The 21580-nt window shown below is 36.6% G+C and overlaps 1 protein-coding gene across 1 annotated transcript in view; it reads left to right on the forward strand.

The window, feature by feature from the left end:
- The window catches only part of MTHFD2L (methylenetetrahydrofolate dehydrogenase (NADP+ dependent) 2-like), a 138947-nt gene that overhangs the window by 107413 nt on the left and 9954 nt on the right, over positions 1-21580 (forward strand). Inside the window, exon 7 of the mRNA XM_011927166.1 lies at positions 10200-10325. Coding sequence (XP_011782556.1) covers positions 10200-10325 — 126 coding nt within the window. The remainder of the gene's footprint in view (positions 1-10199; positions 10326-21580) is intronic.

Consider the following 21580-nt stretch of genomic DNA (forward strand, 5'->3'; position numbering starts at 1 on the left):
TAGATAACTAATGGGGAGTTTTGAAACCTGCTAAATACCAAAATGGGAGTTTACAGCAGGAAATGTTTCTGTAAAATCTAGTAGCTAGTTTTTTATACTTGTATTGCATAATGAATACATTATATATAATAATAAATAATATATAAATAATGTATGAATAAATTATGTGTACTTTCATTACCTGTGTACTTCAGGGATATGTCTGCTGATGGACCAGCATAACATGAAAGCACTTTGAACTGTCTGAAACTTCAAATTCAGAGTCTTGATTTTGTATCTTCTGAAATATGTTTTCTGCCTCAAATCCTCACCAGTATGATATGAGTAGAATTGCAGAAAAATTTCAAGTTGTTTAGGTCCTGGTTAAATACTTGTGAAAAGTGCGACGGTGCTTTAGTAAACTCTAAGGCATAATAGCAGGAGGTATATAATAGGATATTTCAAGAAGAAGGCAGATAAGTATAGATTATTTTGATCTAAGGAGACACTAAAGAAAACAAAATACAGATCCAAAACTGTAAAACATGTAGCCTTAGGATACACAAAGATAAAATAGAATTCAAATCTGCTACCATGAAGAATGAATATTCTATTTATGGATCTAAGGTCCTGAATGAATCTGTATCCCTACACAATGGGGTTTTTAGGTATTCTTTTTTAAAATAGAAAAATAAATGTTAGTTTTCATCATTAGCTAGTGGTTTTAAGAGGGTATTATGTAAGTTCAGATACAGGTCAATCTGAACCTGGATAGGTGTAGTCCCAATAATGTTGATGATAATATCAAAGTTTTACCCACAAAAATTCTGGCATCTCTTTGATATCTTCAATTTGGGCTTGATTTGGATACAAAGGTATTAGTAAGTCTACGTCCTTATCCAAACTAGCTATGAATAGGGCGTCCTAAGGAATTTTAAGAAAGAGATAATCAGGACATCATTTAATCTGGCAACTCCACTTTCAGAGTATCAAATTAACAGGTTTGGAATCACAGAGGAGGAAAGACTGTATTTCTGTTCTAGGCCTGGACATAAGGAATGTTTAGGAATTATTAGAAATGCCCACCACCTGCATAGTATGTTTATTCCAAGGGGAATGTTGAATAAGAATAGAAGAGTTTAAGGCTAATATGGTTGTACCTGTATCAATCAAAATGTTGTTCTTTAATATTATAAGAAATTTCTCCTTGTGAATTTCAGGGTAAAATGAGAAACTGGGCATTTGATTTCCTTTAAAGCACTTTCATTTTTACATCTTTCATTTTTTCCCTTTATTTTTAATATACTAACTTTTTTGTCAGTGTTCTTTCTGTTTACAGTATCTGTAAATGTCTTTACCGAGTGATTCCCTCTTTAGGGGGTGTTTAATGATTGCTAATGTCTGATTGTTTTATCTGTAGGGGCCTGAATTTGATTTAAGTCTTATTTGATTTTTGTGCCAAGTCCCTTTCAAAATGTTCAAGAGGATGCTAGAGATCTGGCAATAGGCTGTTTCCCATTTCTGCTTTTTCTTATGTTTTAATTCTTTTATTTCTGGCTTAAGGTTATTCATAAGAAAATGAGAGAAAGCGAGGCTTCATCTGAATCAGTGTTTACTTCTGAATTTTGTCAAAAGGTGTCAAATAACCTATCCTTGAACTCCCTAATGAATTGATTCTTTCTTTGTTTATAGGACTGAATCAGAGTCCAATCTATGTTCACAGGAATGATTTGAGGGACAGCCAAAAGACATTCAAATTCTACAGCTTGCAAAATACCTCTGATTTCTTATGCAATTAGGAATCTTTGTGTTATGCCTTTTTTATCCAGTTCTTTTGTATCTGAGCATATGAAGTAATAGATATCGATTTGGGAAGTATGGGTTGTACATCCCTAAAACTATTCCTGATGTCTCTGCAAATTTTATCATGATGAGGCTTTGGGTACATTTTAATAGTGGCTTTTAGCTCAGAATGAGATGAAGTCTTGAAATTATCAATAAGAGTGTTTTTTTCTTTTTCTGTTCTGACAGGCGCTTAACTTTATAAGGTAATGCACTTTAGGGGTTTCTGGACAGCCAGAAGAAAGGGGGAACAAGCCAGAAGGCGAAGGAGAAGGAGAAACAGGCTGGGAGAAGAAGAATAATAGGATAAAGGTCATTAAGTTTCTGCTGAAGTTTGAAGGAATCTAAAACAGATTAAGTATTTCACTTTTATTTTTTTGCCTCAATAAAGGAATCTTTTAAGGGAACAATTTTGACATCTGAATAATTTTGGATACTTTCTCGAACACATTAACAATGCAGATTATTGGATGTTTACAATTTTATTCCTTTATGTTCTAAGGCATCTCTCAAATGAACACTTTTGTTCATACCAAAACTCCTTGAAAATGTCTATTATAATTCTAAATTATCTTTAGTGAAACCAAGCCATTTAGAAAGATAATAAATATAAGAATTCAGGTTATGGCATAAATACATGTGCAAAGCAAAAGTCTGTCAGAGGGGGAATGGTCTTCGGTTTAAACTGAGCCAAGTCCAGCAGAGTCTAGGAACCATCAGGTGAAAATACCGCTGTCTACCTCCTGCCTCAGCCCCACGTGGCCTGATGGCTGGGCCTTCTCCAGCTGCAAACCTCAGACATGTGCAGTTTTCACAGACAGTAAGGTTTGGAGAAATTTCACAAGACACACTGGGAAAAGCACTTACAAGATTTTGGTAAGTGACCCGAGACAAAGTTTTTCCAGAGTTTTGCAAAGTTCAGAGGAGCTTTCTGAATTTCTCGGTCCTCAAGATCAGTTTGATTTTTTTTTTTCTATTTTTTTTTTTTTCAAGTAGAGATGGGGTATCACCATGTTGGTCAGGCTGATCTCAAACTCCTGACCTTAAGTGATACACCTCCTTCAGCCTCCCGAAGTGCTGGGATTACAGGCATAAGCCACCATGCCCAGCCTGTCAAGGTCAGTTTGAGGATGTATTTGTCTGGTTTACACCCATTCCCTTTTTGTGAAGTTTGCTTTTATAGAGATACCAAAAAAATGATAAGGATAGAGATATATAGTGTAGTTAGTAATAAAACTGATTTCTACCGAGGATAAAACTTATTCAACTCTGATCAATCAAAGGATTCCTTAAAAAGGACTTTTTATTCATAGAAGACAAAATAAATGCAGTGCATGGGGAACTTTATGTAACAAAATATGGAAGAGGTCAGACTCAATGTGAGCCATACCTCATCATAACAGTCAGAGAGACCAACAGCTCCTTACCCTAGCAGGAATTTCAATAGACCACAAGGCACTCATGCTTTTTGACTCAAGGTCTGGGATCACATACAAGAGAAGTTTTTGACTAGATCTTTGTGGATCTTTAAGATTATTGAATGCTGGTTCCTCAAAAATATTACCCGAACAATTCAATGATATGACAAATCTTAGTTTATGGTTACTGTAGCATGGGTGAGAACTGCATTGACAGAGTCTTAGTAGCAGTAGTATGCTGAAGCTTGCTCCACCAGCCTGTGAGATTGATTCTGAGCATCTCTTCCCCAATCCATGTTCAGTGAGTTCACATTAGTAGCTTGAAGTCAGCCATGGTAGGACTATTTATGTTATAGAAATCATCAAATTCTACACATCAGAGATATTTTTTCTCCTGGAGAACCAGTTAAACTTAGTAACATGTTAGGGTGTGGGGGCAAAGTTGAAGTATTTATAAGATGTTAGAGTTTGTTTCAAAGCAAGTCTTTATTTTTTTATTTGTCTACTTTAAGTTCCAGGATACATGTACAGAATGTGCAGATTTGTTACATAGGTATCCGTGTGCCATGGTGGTTTGCTGCACCTATCAAGCCATCACCTAGGTTTTAAGCCCTGCATAGGTTAGCTATTTGTCCTGATGCTTACCCAACCCCCAACAGGCCCCAATGTCTGTTGTTCCCCTCCCTGTGTCCATGTGTTCTCATTATTCAACTCCCACTTATGAATGAGAACGTGCAGTGTTTGATTTTCTGTTCCTGTGCTAGTTTGCTGAGGATGATGGCTTCTAGCTTCATCCATGTCCCTGCAGAGGACATGATCTCCTTCCCTTTTGTGGCTGCATAGTATTCCATGGTGTATATGTACCACATTTTCTTTATCCAGTCTATCATTGATGGGCATTTGGGTTGGTTCCAAGTCTTTGCTATTGTAAGTAGTGCTGCAATAAACATACGTGTGCATGTGTCTTTATAGTCTTTATAGTCTACTTTGGATATATATCCAGTAATGGGATTGCTGGGTCAAATGGTATTTCTGGTTCTGGATCCTCGAGGAATCACCACTCTGTCTTGCACAATGGTTGAACTAATTTATATTCCCACTAACAATGTAAAAGGGTTCCTATCTCTCCACAGTCTCACCAGCATGTTGTTTCTTGACTTTTTAGTAATTGCCTTTCTGACTGGTGTCAGATGGTATCTCACTGTGCTTTTGATTTGCATTTCTCTAATGATCAGTGATGTTGAGCTTTTTTTTCCTGTGGATGATGGACATATAAATGTCTTTTTTTGAGGAACACCTGTTCATATCCTTTGCTTACTTTTTGATGGGGTTGTTTTTTTCTTGTAATTTTTTTTAAATTCCTTGTAAATTCTGGATATTAGACCTTTGTCATATAGTAGATTGCAAAAATTTTCTCCTATTCTGTAGGTTGCCTGTTCACTTTGATGGTAGTTTCTTTTGTTGTACAGGAGCTCTTTAGTTTTAGATCCCATTTGTCGATTTTAGCTTTTGTTGCAATTGCTTTTGGTGATTTAATTATAAGTCTCTGTCCATACCTGTGTTCTGAGTTGTATTGCAAGGCAAGTCTTTTAACATGCCTTATGGAGGTTTGCTTAGAATTGGATGATTATAATATGAAAGTTTAGGATTGGTGGATACAAAGAGAGGATTTTGAAGCAAGCGTTTCAAAATATCCTACAGAATCAGCTATTTGATGCTACCTACTGAAAAATCAAAAGGTTTAATATTCATTAAATGAGTTTTTCATAAGTTCTTGAGACAAAAGCACTTTCACGTTTCATCTTTCTGAGCAAGACTTTCCTGGAGTAAGAAAGTTATGTAGATGAAGACAGCTGAATAATAAAATAATGTTAATATTACAGCTTATAATATATAAGCTATGTGAGCGTAGATGGTTTTGGTTCTCACATATAATGCTTGAGCCCTCAAATTATATATAAAAATTAAGGATTGGTTCCCATGGAATTATGACAGCAACAACAAAAAAAATAAACTCATAGGAATCATTCACTTGAAATTATTCATTTTCAACTCTAACAAAAAGAAAAATATCCTGACTGTGCATCCTAATGATATATGTCTTTTATTTATCTAATATTTAAATAGATTTTAATTCTATGTTATCACATGATGAGAATTTATATTGCATTTGTATATGTGGGGAATTAAACACATCAAGTCTTAGAAATTTCTTTTCAATATCTATAAAAATACACTGATTGAGCAACTATGTGCTTCCAATCATTTGCCTCTATAAGACAGCAATGTAAGTGGACTACTTAGTGTATTTAGCCTAACTAAAATAGAGATTTTGAATGTTTGTCATAATTCCAACCATTAAATATAATTTATATAATTTCTCTATCTTCTTAAGTAGAATGAATGATAGAGTCAAAGGTCAACACAACTTCAGAGATGAATTACTTGGAAAAAGAAAGAAGAAGTTTTTCTTGTTTTAAATCTGAAAGGACAAAGGAGAATGTTAAATCATAGAATTGAAAGGCATAACTAATACAGAAGTTTGTAAGTCTGACAGAAGCTTAGAGAAGACCTAGATGCTTCCGTAGTCCCAACACCATGACGACAGCATGGAGGAGCAAAAGGGGTCCCAGTACCTCTATCGCTTGCATAAGAATGGTGAGACAGAACACTCACACAAATCAGCCAATGCAGATATGCAGCAAGAATAAACAGAAGCCTAAAATCCTTGGTGAGCCAGCTTCCCAAGGCTCAAGGCTCAGGAAACTGCCCAGGGCGAATGGAGTGTCATCAGTGCTTGCCCCATTGTGACACAGCTGAGGGAACTCAATACACCCTAGACACCACTTGAATTGCTGAGCTCAAGCACTGGGGAACATCCCATTCTAGGAGGGAGGAGGACATAGCCTAGATTGTACCCAACACTTTATCTCAAGATGCCCCATTCTAGAACTAGAATGGGATAAAGAGAAAGTCTCTGTTAAGTGGCAGGGGAAAGAGCTGGGGCAGCCAAGGTAATCTGGGGACTTGTCTTCCTACAACTAACTTTCCCAGTTCAATCCCTTCTTTATTTTGAATACTGCTAGTAAGAAATAAGGACACTATACAGTTTCTCTTTGTGGTATATTATCCTTAGAATATTCTTTTACTGAGCTAAAAGATACTCCCTCCCTTTGTGTTTTTTCCTTTCTTCTCTCTGAAACAATATAGAGTAAAATCTTCCTGATTTGCAGTTTTTAACATATTGAAGAAACTACTGTAGTTATTGGGGTTTTCTTGTTTTGTTTTTAGGTGTATGCATTTGTTTGTTTGTTTGTTTCTGAGATAGGTAGCCTAAGTTCATTTAACCATTCCTCTAGTGCAGAGGTTTTCACTGTGTGGTCAGTGCACTGGTGATGGTCTGTGACTATTTCTTACCCTCTGCACACTATATGTTATAGGTCTGCAAGAAGATAGGGAGCTTGCACCAAACTATAAATCAACACACCACTTATTTCATTGAAAAATTCTTCCTACGAAAAGTAATAATAAAGTTAGCTGAATTAAACTATGTTTACTGAGATAGTTGCTTTATATTGTGGCACAAGATTTTATCTTATTGCAGATCAGTAATAATTGAACCAGCTAGTATGATAGCAAGTGATAAGAATTTGACATGATTTCTAGACTGGTTCTAATCATTCTTCCCTACACCAGCCTCTGAAGTACAACCAACTATTCCAGAGAGTTTGCTAAAAATATTTTGGAAAATATTACATCCTTGTATCTGGAGACCATCTTAGTTTTATATTGAGTTTTTAATCAAGTACAGCACTTCATGAGAATTGTACATTTGTTCCCATTCAGATTATTCTTGATACTTATAATCCATCATTCCAAAATTACAACCCAGTAGCCATTCTGTCCAATTTTGTGTCATTTGCAAATATGGGCTATGTAGCTACTGGTATGTTAAAAAAAAAAAAAAAAAGTCACTTAGACACCACCTTTAAAAAATTTTTTTCTTGAGTCCATGGTTCAGCTGATCAGTTATGGTAACCTTGACTCACTCATTTCTGACGATCTTTCTGGGGCCAGATCAAGCATCTGCCATTACTGGTTGTTGGCAGGGAACTGATCAGTCTATTATGGCCTCAGCTAAAGTGACTCAGCTTTCCTCTACGGTACTTGTATCCTTCAGCAGACTAGCTTGAGTTTGTTCTCATGGCCATGATGTGGTTCCAAGGGAGACAAGAAGCACACAAGACCCTTGTAAGGATCAGTCCCACCGCTGGCCTAGAGTAAAGCAGAAAAAAGGTGAAAATGGATCTGGAGGAGAACAAAGATAAAACCATCACAATGCCAATGTGTTATTCCAAATTATTTATTAAAAACTTGAACATGGTATTGACAAATACTTTTCACAGAAGATCTCAATAGACCTTACAAATGCATTGGTCAACAGTTTCGTAATATGTTATTTAACTATCTATGATTCTACCAATAGATGCTTTCATCTAACCTATATTTTTCCATTCATAAGAGTTCAGTGAAAAGTTTTCTAAAATTTGATGCTGTAATTAAGAAATTACCCATCGTTTTCTGAACATAAATGACCATCACTGCATTATTTATAATAGCAAAATATTAGAAACACTGCAGGAATGAATGCATTTTTATGGTAATCCATATAATGAATTCGTTCATATAACTTCTAATTTTCAAATAAAATGAAATGGGAAAATGCTCACATTTTAATTTAATAACAGAGTGATGAGATACATAGTGAGACACAACATTAAGGAAATGCAAGTTTCATATTTTATATTTAATATATAAATATTTTGAAATCCTAGAAAGGAATATACTAAAAATACGAATACTTATTTTCTTTGGATAGTAAGATAATAGTGATTTTTATTTTCATATTAAATTTTTATATATTTTCCAAATTTTCTACAGTGGACATATAAAGCATCACTATCCAAAAAAGATAAACATTTAAAGTTTTTTTTCCATTTCGTAATTTTCCTGGGAATTAAAATCAAGCTCACACTTTCCTCTATTTTGAAAATTTTGCCATTTGTTCATTGCTATTTAATATTCTCTGAGATGTTATAATAATCAGAGGGAAATTGGGATCTTTGCCATTAGCATAGAGGCTGGACAATAATAACTATTTTATGAATACTTTTATCTTGAAATTTTTTTCTGCAGCTATACTCGATGTATGTCTTCTTTTTCTATTGGATACCAAGAAGAAACAGGATTTTATGACTATTTGGAACAAGGCATAGTACCTATGTGAGAACCAATAAAAAAGATAAGTTCTATCTCACAGGATAGGAAAGCAAGGGAAAAATACATCTCAAACATTGGTGACTCTTCTGTTACATCACTATGAGACTAAGGAAGCTATCCCATAGCTACATCTATGTTGACATTGACCATTTGTTTATAGCCTTTAAACTCTTGCTAGCAGTAAAAATCATGTTACGAGGTGACATTTAAGCCATCTGTAATGCTTAGATGGATAATACAGGTGCTAGAATGTCTCTAACAACACAGTGGGTAGGCTTTTCCTGCAAGAGATCTAGAATCCGAATGTGAGCAAATAACCTACCAGACACCATGTCCATCAGAAGCATTGTGATAGAATAATAAAGATGAACACAGAGTCTTTGATTCTCCTCCCACTGAGAAGTGGAGTCTCTGTTCCTCTTCCTGATCTCAGTGGACTGTGTTACTTCTTGACCAATAGTATATGACAGAAGTGACGTTATGCTAGTTTCCCAGTCCAAGCATTAAGAGGCTGGTAACTAATACTTCTTGTCTCCTGGAACACTCGCTCTTGGAAACCAGCTGCCAGGCTGTGAGAAACCAAGCCCCATGGAGAGTTCATGCATATGTGTTCCATTGACAGCCTTAACTATGCTCCTAGCCAATCACAAGCATCTGCTGCAACCATGTGAGTGAGTCCTTTTAGCCTGTCATGTCTATAGATGACTCTAGCTTCAGACAGTATCTGACTCCAATTACATGAAAGATCCTAAGCCAGATATATCCAGATGAACTCAGTCAACCCACAGAACCATAAGACATAGTAATAAATTGTTGCTTTAATCTACTAAATTTGTGGTTGGATTGTTCAATGTTATTTTTTAAGAAACTGGAACATTAATCTTAGCTGGTACTGTTGTACTTGAAACAAAATTTTAAAATAATTGCAGGAAATAGATGATGACATAAGATCTCTGTAGATCTATCTTTTAGACTGGAACAGATCAATAGTGAGGAGAGCTTACTATACTTTACACCTTTCAGAATCATATACAGACATTGTGATCCAAAGAAACCAAGAAAAAATAAAAAAGAAAGCTCAAGATAGCACTTAGAACTTCATGTTTGGAGTTGATGAGATGCCATTATGAATATGGCATTTTACTGTTTACAACAACCCTGGGGAATGTGAATTATTATTATCCTCATTCTTTTATTTCCCCCTCCCTTCCTTTCTATCTCTCTCCCTTCCTCCCTCCCTTCCTCCCTTTCTTTCTTTCCCTCCTTCCAATTTCCAAGTTGCTTTCACTGTGCTCCACTCCACCATACCTCAGCAGGAGCCTGTCTCATGTCCGCAATCTCCCCATGCCATTCATAGTATGTGACATGCAAAAGGATGCTGCTCAAGCAGGTATCCCTGTGATGTCAGGTGAGCGATTTCTGAGGTGAGAGGGTAGCTCCTGCAGGATTTCATCCTCAGAAGCCCTTATGTGCTGCTTTAATCATCTTTGTTCTTCTCTCAGATCAGAAACGATCAATGGCCTGTTTTTTAAGGAACAACGTATTACACACACACACACACACACGTGTGTGTGTGTGTGTGTATATATATATATATATATATATATATATATAAGCCTACCAAAACATATATATAAACATTTGTTATGCTGAAGGACAAACAACTCTTTTTGTTTTCAGGTATTCCAAAGTTGATTACATCTGATATGGTTAAAGAAGGTGCTGCTGTAATTGATGTGGGTATCAACTACATCCATGATCCAGTGACAGGAAAGAGAAAATTAGTTGGAGATGTGGACTTTGAAGGTAATAAACCAATATCTTTTGATAAGTTAAGATTTAAAAAAATTCCACCTTACATATTTTAAAAATAGAGAAGTTTCACTTATGGGGGAATTATTAACTTATTAATCATCACCTCTTTCTTCTGAGGGAAAAGAGTTCAATCAGACTTAAATATTTACTTTCTCCCTCCCTCTCTCTTTCCCTCCCTTTTATCCTTCCTTTCTTCCTTTTCTCTCTCTCTTCTAATTGTATCATTAATATTTGGTTAGGGATCAAATTTCTTGTAGTACAGTTTTTATTGATAGAATACAGCTGGCCTTTTATAGACCTGGGCATTGTTTTGAATTTTGGGAGTTGTCATCTTACTCTACACTTAGTCAAATATGCTCTATTCTCAGCCATTCACTCTTAGAGCCAGAAGGCACCTTAGGGTGTGTCTGCCAACCTTAGCTATATTTCAGATCTAGGTAGTTATCTAGATAGTTGAAGTCAGTATTTTTTACTTGTGTTTTAGAGAGAATAAAGAAAAGAAACTAAGCTAGTTTTTGTGGTCAATGAAAGATATAAGGCAACAAATATGTAGCAGTAAAAAAAAATTCTAACCCGGTCTTCTCTTTACAAAAGGGGAAACTGGGCCCCAAGACTGATGTATTTCTATGTGCCTGACCCTCTAATCTGATTTTACTTCCATTATCTTTGTCAGATATTTACCTACATTCAGATTTTCAGTGTAGCCTAGGAGTCTTAGATGTCTGTGAAGGCACAAATATGGTAAAGCAAGTGGTGACATTTTTATGTTAGAAATATTTTTTGTATAAGACTGATTATTCTGGCCAAAAAATACAGTGCCACATCAAGAACTTCATTAGTTATAGATGTGCCCTTCTTACGGAGAAACTGAAAAGAATAGGTGGTGCCATTTTAAGAATAATTTAGATTTTGAATTTTCACTTAGAACCTGCTCATCAGCTGATAGTTTACCCAAATTCTAGCATATTGTTGAATAAAATAGAAAATGCAGTTAGAAGTGTCCTAGAATACTGGCCTTATGTATGTGAGATTCTAAGATACATCAGGGACCAGATCCAAGTAAGCCATTTGAGCCTAAAAGAAAAAGAAAACCCTAAGGACACATATGTGCAACAATGCATTCTAGAGACAAAATGGTGTAAATAAGAGCAGAGTACAGATGTACCTTACCAAAGAAAACACTGCTGCCCTCATTGGCTGTAATACATAGCGTCCCTGACATGGTTGGATCTCTGTTCTAGCAGTGATGGCTCTCGACATGAACATGTGTATCTGTATGCGTATACCTATGTCTGTGTGTGTGTTGTGTACATGCTGAAATCACTAGGGAATGACCTCATTTATTTATTTAATCTTTCATGTTCAATCACTTAGGTCAGATATGAGTAACTTATTTGAATTTCTCAACTTGAAAGAGTAAAGTGCATTTTATTTTAAAACCTGGCCTTATTTATTTTCTTTACTGTCCTTCTGTTTCTTGATAACATTATAGTTATGCGTTCATTACAAAATTACCACATTTGTGATGCACCCAGATGGCATTGACAACATGAGATAACCAGCTTGAGGCAAGAAAAGCCGGGATGTTTGCAGTTCACAGCCTTGACTGCCTGTAAGGCAAGCTTACCCAGCAGTTCAGTTTAGCACGTTTTATAAGACTCTACTCTCATAGAGTATTTTTTTGGTCTCCTATCACTTCCATGCTTTCTTATTTTTAAGTAAGAATGTTTTTTGCTGAAAGTAAAAAGTATTCTGAAAGCAAATTTTACATGAGCATTTTTCGTGGGTGTGTATACTTAGTAGCACATATAGATACTCCATGTCACATGAAGTCTAACTTGGTAATGACTATTAAATCAAGTTGTAGTTTGGTGTATCTAAGTATATATAAAACATTTACAAAGGAAATGGAAAAGAGATAAAGATATGAGATGAACAGGGCTGGGAGACCTAGCCTGTTACCCTATAGCTTCACCACCTCACTAGCTGTCAGTGTTATCAGTTAAATGATAGCAATTATATTAGTGGCTCCATTCAGCTCTACTATTTGAGGTATCTTGGACATCCAACAGAGCATTACCAAACAATCATGTAAAAGCACAGAAACTTTCACCTGGAAGGTCAAGATTTTCTAATCCTGTCATAAAAGACACCCATATTATTAGTTGTATCTAGCTTGCCAGCGTGCTGGTTCATGGAGCCAGAGTACTAATGAGGACCTGGACTTGGTAAAGAAGGCTTTGCCAGTGAGGCCATGACTCAGCCACCCATAGGAGCAGGCAAGTGATAGGTTTTGACATGTTGCTCTTCAAGTTGTTCATCAGGACTTAACCTGAGGTGAGGGATGATCCCCCAACTGAGAGGGAGGAACTTTAAGATGGGTTGTGCTACAAAACTCGTAAGTAACATTTGGCTTCAAATTGCCACAGGGAAAGTGTGGTGGCTGCTTTGTGAGTATCGGTGAAAAGTTTCACTAAAACTATAGCCAAGATAAACAAAACAGATGTAGATAAAATCAATTGTTGAAGTAAATTGTCCTTGCAAAAATATTTGTTTCATTAGTAAAGAAAACTAGGTGACTCAGTTAAAGTATATAACATTGATGGGAACGATTTATCGACATAAATGAGCAAAATGGCTGTGATGGAAAGGATGACAATGTCCCAGAGGTTGTAAAAAACTTCACATTAAAGGAACCTGCATAGAAATTTCATGCCATTGAAAGGGCAAAGGATAAAATGTTGGAAGCTGATTCATACTTAGAAAGGAATCTACCAGTTCACCAAGGCATAGAAAAGATGCTTGCTCCTAATCATCAGTTGTATGACCAAGAAAAGGCAAGAACCATTCAAACTATACTTCGCAAAATGTTTACAGAGAAAAAAACAGTTTAGTTCTCAATGTTTTCAGCATTTTAAGTTGCATTCGTTTTTTAAATATTAGTTTAATTTTGCTAGTAGTTTTACTGTTAGTGAATACTAGTTTTACTATTAGTTTTACTACTAGTAAATATTAATATTTGTTTTACTATTATCAGTAATATTAATTTTACTGTTATTTTTAATCCACTATACATTTATAAAACACAGTAAGAGAACTTTTAATGTTTTGACAAAATAATTTTAAAGGTCACTAAACAAATATAATTTCTCCCATTGACTATTAAAATTGCTTCACACTGTTTCAGCAGTCATCTTTGTGGTCTTACACTACTGTGAAAATTGAGCACTGCCTGTATTTTTCTCTGAGTCCAATTGAATCTCATAAAATTAGTGATCATATAGTTCAAATTAATATCCAATGCCATAATCACTTCTACTACATGATTATTCAGTTGTTTGGTTACAGTTTCTCACCATTACTATTACTGTCCAGGTAGGTTGTTCACTGTGGAAGGTCATGTGTGCTAAGCACCTTGCTAACCAGTATGTTCTTTTCCTCAACATACATCCAAGTTAGGCCTTTCCTGCAATGCCATGCCTCTCTGGATGTTTTGGGAAATAAATAGGGCTTTCAAGTTATTACTAAATTGAAGTGCTATTTTGTTTTGTATTGATTTCCAATTAAGAACTTGATAGTTCATCAATATGTCCAGCTTCTGACAAATGCTTAACATTCCTCTTCTGTTACTTGAACATACTTCCTCCCTCCTAACTTATGACATTAAAAGAAGAAACAGTATTTAAAAGCATCTGTGATAAAATTATTTTGCATGTCTAAGAATTATTTTTCATTACTAATAATCATACAGTGAATAATCTATTAATTTATAAATTTATATTTGCTATATAGATTATTACTTTTTACACTTAGGTATACCTACTTTCATGGGCATTTTTTTAAACCATTTTCTATTGTAGCTTTGAAAGAAACTTCATACACTTCTGACAAAGAAGGCTGTATTCTCAAAAGATATAAATGAGATTATGTGCTATGAATAGTAAATAACTTCTTATGAGTAACACATCGGAAAATAGTGTGTAGTCCTAGACTCAAAAACTCATAATTGTACTGTTCTTAATTCATCAAATGGATTTGTTCAGCTGAACAATCTAATTAATTACTTCCATACTGTTAATTCAATTAACCGTGCCCCATTTTTTTTTTTTTTTTGAGACGAGTCTCGCTCTGTTGCCCAAACTGGAGCGCAGTGGCTGGATCTCAGCTCACTGCAAGCTCCGCCTTTTGGGTTTATGCCATTCTCCTGCCTCAGCCTCCCGAGTAGCTGGGACTACAGGCGCCTGCCACCTCGCCCGGCTAGTTTTTTGTATTTTTTTAGTCGAGTCTCGCTCTGTTGCCCAAACTGGAGCGCAGTGGCTGGATCTCAGCTCACTGCAAGCTCCGCCTTTTGGGTTTATGCCATTCTCCTGCCTCAGCCTCCCGAGTAGCTGGGACTACAGGCGCCCGCCACCTCGTCCAGCTAGTTTTTTGTATTTTTTTAGTAGAGACGGGGTTTCACTGGGTTAGCCAGGATGGTCTGTATCTCATGACCTTGTGATCTGCCCGTCTCTTAACCGTGCTCTTATAGGTGAATTCTCGGGCCTCATTTATTTCTCATAACTAACACAAGGCATTTCTCTACACTTTTGAAACTTTAGTAGCTTTGCTTCAATTTTATGATGCTTCCTGCAGGGATTGAGGTGGAATAAGAAGAACTGGAGTATCTCTTCCCTGTTGTCTGTCATCTCTCCTCCCTGTCTTCCAACTCTGACAATACTTTTCCACTCATTGGTTTATACTAAAACAAGGAATAAAATAAGACAGGAAAGAATTGGTGTTGTAAAGAAAGCAAAAAGATAGGAAAGAGAAATGGCATGTAGGCATTTTTGTTAAAATCAAAATAGATGAGATTAATGTCTAAGAGTGACTTTTGTCTCTACTGTCTTAACATAATTGGATAGTAAAATGTAAAGTGATAAGTCTTTGTAAAGGTGGTAAGTCTAATGTAAAGGTACATTATATTGTTGATGACACTGGTTTAAATTACAAAAGTAAAGAAGTCACACTTTATGGAAAAGAATGTCTACTCCTCTAACGCAAGTGACGTTATCATTATATTTTGTACTAGAGTTGCTTCCAGATATTTTATGTATGCATCAACTATATAGTTTGAGGAATATATATGACTTATGCACTTAAACTTGTTTTACTGATTTGCCTTGCTGAGGTTCTGGTTTATGGTTATGTTCAGTGAATGTATCATTTTTTGGTTCACCCTTTCTCTATTGTTAAACTCTTAGGTTGTTTCCATTTTTTCCTTTTAAGTATTATACTTGAGTATAGGTGAAGGGCTGTAACAAAGGGAAACCAAAATGCATTGACTCAAGATAATTTGGCTAGCCAGGCATGGTGGCTCACACCTGTAACTCCAGCACTTTGGGAGACGGACGCAGGTGGATCACTTGAGTGCAGGAGTTGGGGACCAGTCTGGCCAATGTGGTGAAACCCCGCCTCTACTAAAAATACAAAAATTTGCTGGATGTGGTGGCACACTCCTGTAATCTCAGCTACTCAAGAGGCTGATGAAGGAGAATTGCTTGAACCTGGGAGGCAGAGGTTGCAGTGAGCCGAGATCGTGCCACTGCACTCCAGCCTAGGTGACACAGTGAGACTCTGTCTCAAAAAAAAGATAATTTTGCTATTTCCCACAAAAGTCTGAATTAGGGAGGCAGTCAATGGAGTTAGGCAGCTATGCATCATTCAGGGATACTATTTTCTCCTATCCCACTGTTTCTATTAGTTTGCCATAGCTGCCATAACAAAGTACCACAGACAGAATGGTTTATACAACAGAAATTTACTTCTTAAAATTCTAGAGGCTGAAAGTCCAGGATCAGGGGATTGGTAGGGTTGTTTCTTCTGAGGCAACCTTGCCAGATAGACGGCCATTTTCTCCCTGTGTCTTCTCATTGTCTTCCTTCTGTATGTGTCTATGTCCAAGTTTCCTCTTCTTAGAAGGTTGGATTAGACCCCATGCTAATGACCTCATTTTAACTTAATTTTATTTTTAAAGACCCTGTCTCCCGAAACAGTAACATTCTGAGGTACTGGGGTTAAGACTTCAACATCTGAATTTAGAGGGGACACAATTCATCCCGTAACACCTTTCCACCTGAGTGTTGTCCTTATCCACATGGTTGAAGTTGAATTGCCTCCTCATTTATGTTATCTTCTAAGGAAAAGTGAAAGAGAGAGCCCAGAACAAGAAAATCCATCTTTAATAAAGTTCAACTAGAAGGTACATGCATCACATCTGCTAGCTTTCTACAGACCTGAATGTAGTCATGTGTGGAGTACAAGGGATGTGGAATCCATAGTCTCTGAATGGGAGGCTATACTTTGGTAAATAATAATCTACCATTTACGTAAGAACTTGAAGACTAATCCCTTACTTAGGGTAGAAAAGAAAGATATTTATTTATCTAACATCCACATATTCAGCTTACCTATCCTAAATTCATTTTGTTCTGAAAACCTCAGGGAACAATCTCATCATTGTCTGATTGCTATCTAATTGGTTTCAAAGCATACTCCACTTACTAACTTTTTTCTGGGGTTTTGGTGAAATCCTGGTGTCACTGAAGTTATATCTTGGCTCAAATATTACCCTGAGCTTTCCATAGATCTTAGATACAGAGATTTGCAATAAAATTTGTGCAGGTATTACAACCTCACCTAAATGTCTTTAATTCTAACTAAACTGTTTATTATTCAATCACTGATAGAGATTTGATACTTTTTGACCATGTTATACAATTTTGACAATTGTGTCAGGTCCTTTTGTGACTTTCATTTTTTTTATCTCTATCTTCACTGGATTATTTTCAGTCTCTTGATTATTACTGTTTTTAGGGTAGCCCTTCAGATTCTTCAAATTCGGTTCATTCATTTAGTTGTTCAATGCTATTAAGCATTTGCTATGTATCAGGCATTTTTATAGTCACTTGGGATACAACAGTGACCTAAAGAGACAAAGTACTTACCCACCAGTAGCTTCCATTTTGGTTAGAGGAGACAGATAATAAGCAAATACATACATATCTATGTAACAAGGCGGTGTCTTAGTGATACAAAAATAAAACAAGATAAGAGGGCTACAGAATAATGGCATGGAATTTCTTAGAAAGGGTGGTCAGGGAAGGCTTATGCTAACCTGAACAAATGAAGAAGGGAGTCATGTGGATAGATGAGGGAGCAGCATTCCAGGCAAGTGGAGCAGCAAATGCAAAGACCTTGAGGGGGGCCTGCTTGGTGGTTTTTTTGAGCTGCAAGGGGGCCATTGTAACTGAAACAGTAAGTAAGGAAGTGAGTGATAGAGAACAAAGTCAAAGAGGTAGCAGCAATCCCGTCTTATAGACCAAGGAAGGATATTTGGATTTTACTCTAAGGCAGTGGAAATCCATTGGAGGATTTGGGGCAAAGAAATGACATTTGACTTGTATTTTAACAATACACTCTGGCTACTGAATGACACATAGGCTGTATAGAGGTTAAGGGTATAAATAGGGATAGTTGTTAAGAGGCTATCGTAATTATCCAAGTAAGAAATGATGGGGCATGGAGCAGCTTATAATGGGTGAAGATGTTAAGAGGTAGTTAGATGGTAGATATAATTTTAAAGGAGAGTTGAAATGATTGGCTAAACAATTAGATATGAGGGAAAGAGAAGAATCAATCAAGTACGACTCAAAGGATTTTGGAATAAGGAAGAGTGGAGGTGCCAGTTCTGGAATCCTCTTGAGATGAATCTTAAAGGTTCAGTGAATTTTACTGAAGTATGCGTATTTAGGGTAGAGAATGGGCAAAAGAGAGGAAGGGGCTCTTTCCTGGTAGAGGGAACAGAGAATCAAAGGAAAGGAGGAAACATTATAAAAGGCTTTATGTGTTCAATAGCAGGCCCAACGTGGTCTGTTGAAAGAGGGAAGTATGATATTGTATACAATTGTGAATTTGCCCAAATATCTGGTGCCTTATTTTGAATTTTTCAAAAGAATCTCCACCAGGCAGGAAATCTCCCCTATAAAGGGACCTTTTAATTTGAGACTCCATCTGGCCAAACCTTTCCTCAAAATTCCAACCCAATAGTCAAACATAAGGTCAGGAAAGGGTTTGGAATTAAATAGAAGCTCAGTATCATTCTCCTAAGAAATTACTAGAGATGGGGTGAAAACGGCTGGAGTGCTTTGTAAGCAGCTTTCCGTTTATGTTTTCTTTTAATGCTCTGCATTTGAAAGTTTGGATTCATCTTTTACTCCCTGCCCTTTTTGTATTATGTTCAACCTTTCATAAAAGACTATGCTTTGGAGTCAAGATAACTTGGATTTGAATCCCAACTCTACTGCTTAAAACAATTGTGATCTTAGGTAAATCATTTTAACAGTCTGAGACTCAATTATATCATCTAAAAAATTGTGATAATTCTATCTTATAAAGTTGTTGTGAAGATTAAATGAAATAATCACCTGACATAAGCTAGTTAATGTAGGTGAATTGCCAAGCATAATGCCTGGTGAAAAACTGTGTGTGTGCGCGCGCGCACGAGTGCACAATGCTCACGTTTTCTCTCCATTCCCACTGAACTACTAATCCAGAAGTATACAACTTCACACTTCAATTACCACCATCCTTCTCATTACTTTTCTGACCAAAACTCTCTTCCAGTGTAGTCTGTTCTTTGCCCAACTCTTATATGAATCAACTTTAAAGCACTCACGCTTATTCCCATCTTTTCCAGACTCTGCTTACAGGTTTCATTTGCCTTACTCATCTTGCTCTTAATCCTATCCTTTCACTTTTACTTAGTTGTTCCTAACTAGATTGGATGCCTCTGTGAGGTTAGCTTCCTATCTTATGTTTATTTTTCCTTTTTTTTTCTTTTTCTTTTTTTTTTTTTGAGATGGAGTCTCACTGTGTTGCCCAGGCTGGAGTGCGGTGGTGCGATCTCGGCTCACTACACCCTCCACCTCCCTGGTGGAAACAATTCTCCTCTCTCAGCCTCCTGAGTAGCTGGGACTATAGACGCACTTACCATACCCAGATAATTTTTACATTTTTAGTAGAGACAGGGTTTCACCATGTTGGCCAGGATGGTCTTGATCTCCTGAGCTCGTGATCTGCCCACCTCAGCCTCTCAAAGTGCTGGAATTACAGGCGTGAGCCATCGTGCCTGGCTCATTTCTTTTATATCTCCCACACCAGATTTCAGCCTTCTCATTCAGGCCCCTGGTTATTTGTATGAACATTCTCTGTATTTAAAAACCTGTGGCATCATTCTTACATTACAGAAATATTCCCCTCAAGTTAACTTAATGGGAACAAAAGCTTTCTTGCAGAGTAACAGCAAATACATCATTAATTCAACAACACATATTCATTAATGATACATCCATTGATTCTTCATTGATTTACTCAGCACTTATTTTGTGAGTACTGCTTCATACTAGGCACTATTTGAGGTCCTGGGTGTATCGTGCACACAATAAATAAAGTACCCAGAATTTATGTTTTCCAGATTATGCAAAGTAAGCTTATTTGGAAAGTAGTTTTGGCACTGCTTACTCCCAATTGTGTGTTCTACAACATGGGAAAGTAAGTGTATGTAATCAGTTTCTAAGTAAATAAGGATGGTTTTTAATTGTATCACTTTCACAAAACTATTAATCTGTGATTACAAAGAACCAAATTAAAGTGACTCCCAAGCACCTCAGGTTTCAATGTCAATCATTTAGTTTGATGATATGGCTAGTCAGTCTGACTCAAAACATCTACATTTTGTGGTAGATGATTATAAAGTAGTTCAAAGCTCCAGCTTTTACTATAAGAGAAGATCTTATACTTTAACCCAGAGGTAACTTGTTCCAATCATTTAGAAAAGTTGATGAACATTGTAAAAGCCCCTCTGGGAGATTGTTATTAACACTGTGATCATAGAACCCACACAGATCATTTCACAAAACAGGTAGAACCACTGATGGTCACTCTGAGATTCCTATCATCAGCAAGCCAGCTGCCTCCATTGTGGCTTACAACATGGACAGAATGTTTACTGTGAAGTCTAGGTCTTTGAAATCAAGTCAACTTCTAGAGACCTCTATTTAGTAGAATGTCTTTGACATTGGATCATCTACCTTTGTAGAGAAGAGTTAAAGTTGAGACACAAAAAATACTTTCACAGTAACATAAGAGGTGACTAATGCCTCTGCAAGTTTGTCTTCTTTGCTTGAACTGTGATGAGGTGTGTTTTTTTTTTGTTTTTTTTTTTTAATAGTTGTTTCTCAGCAATCCATATTAAAACCAAATACCTATGGAAGGGAGATTTTTATCTGCTCCTATCTTGGGTTGATTATGGCAGACTACAGAGATTAAGGCCCTGCCAAGAGATTTGGAAGGTACTCCAGAAAGCTTTATCTAGTTTACAGATTTGCCACTCTGATATGAATGTTCAGTGACTTGAGGAAAAAGGGATTGGGGGGAGGGGAAAGGATTGGAGATGATGACAAGAGTGTATGATGATCTTGTATTTTTAAAGACATCATGAAAGGGAGATATTTTTAGTAATTTTCCCAGCTCTCAATAGAACTACCAGAAATATCATAGCAGTATTGTTACTCCTGCCTACTAAAATGGAATTTGACAATGACAACTGACAGCATCCATGATGAGAAAGAAGGTTTCACTGATATGTCATAGTTAGAGTTCACAGAAAGCAATTTCAAGCTTTCTCCAGATGACTGACTTGCTATTTGGTTCCACTAATCGTCTTCTAAGTGGTATGAGTGGTATTTATTTTCTAAGTTGTATGAGTGGTATTTTTTTCTTTTTTTATGGTTTTTTGAATAGGTTTTTTTGTTTGTTTGTTTTTTGTTTGTTTGTTTTGTTTTTTTTTGAGACAGAGTCTCCCTCTGTAGCCCAGGCTGGAGTGCAGTGGCGCGATCTCGACCTAGGCTCACTGCAAGCTCCGCCTCCCGGGTTCACGCCATTCTCCTGCCTCAGCCTCCCGAGTAGCTGGGACTACAGGCGCCCTGCTAATTTTTTTATTTTTAGTAGACACGGGGTTTCACCGTGGTCTCGATCTCGTGACCTCGTGATCCGCCCGCCTCGGCCTCCCAAAGTGCTGGGATTACAAGCGTGAGCCACCGCGCCCAGCCTTGAATAGGTTTTTAAATTATTATACTTTAAGCTCTGGGGTACATGTGCAGAAAGTGCAGGTTTGTTACATAGGTATACATGCGCCATGGTGGCTGGAT

This window comes from Colobus angolensis, unplaced genomic scaffold (genome assembly GCF_000951035.1).
Source record: "Colobus angolensis palliatus isolate OR3802 unplaced genomic scaffold, Cang.pa_1.0 Scaffold70, whole genome shotgun sequence".
Lineage (NCBI taxonomy): Eukaryota > Metazoa > Chordata > Mammalia > Primates > Cercopithecidae > Colobus > Colobus angolensis.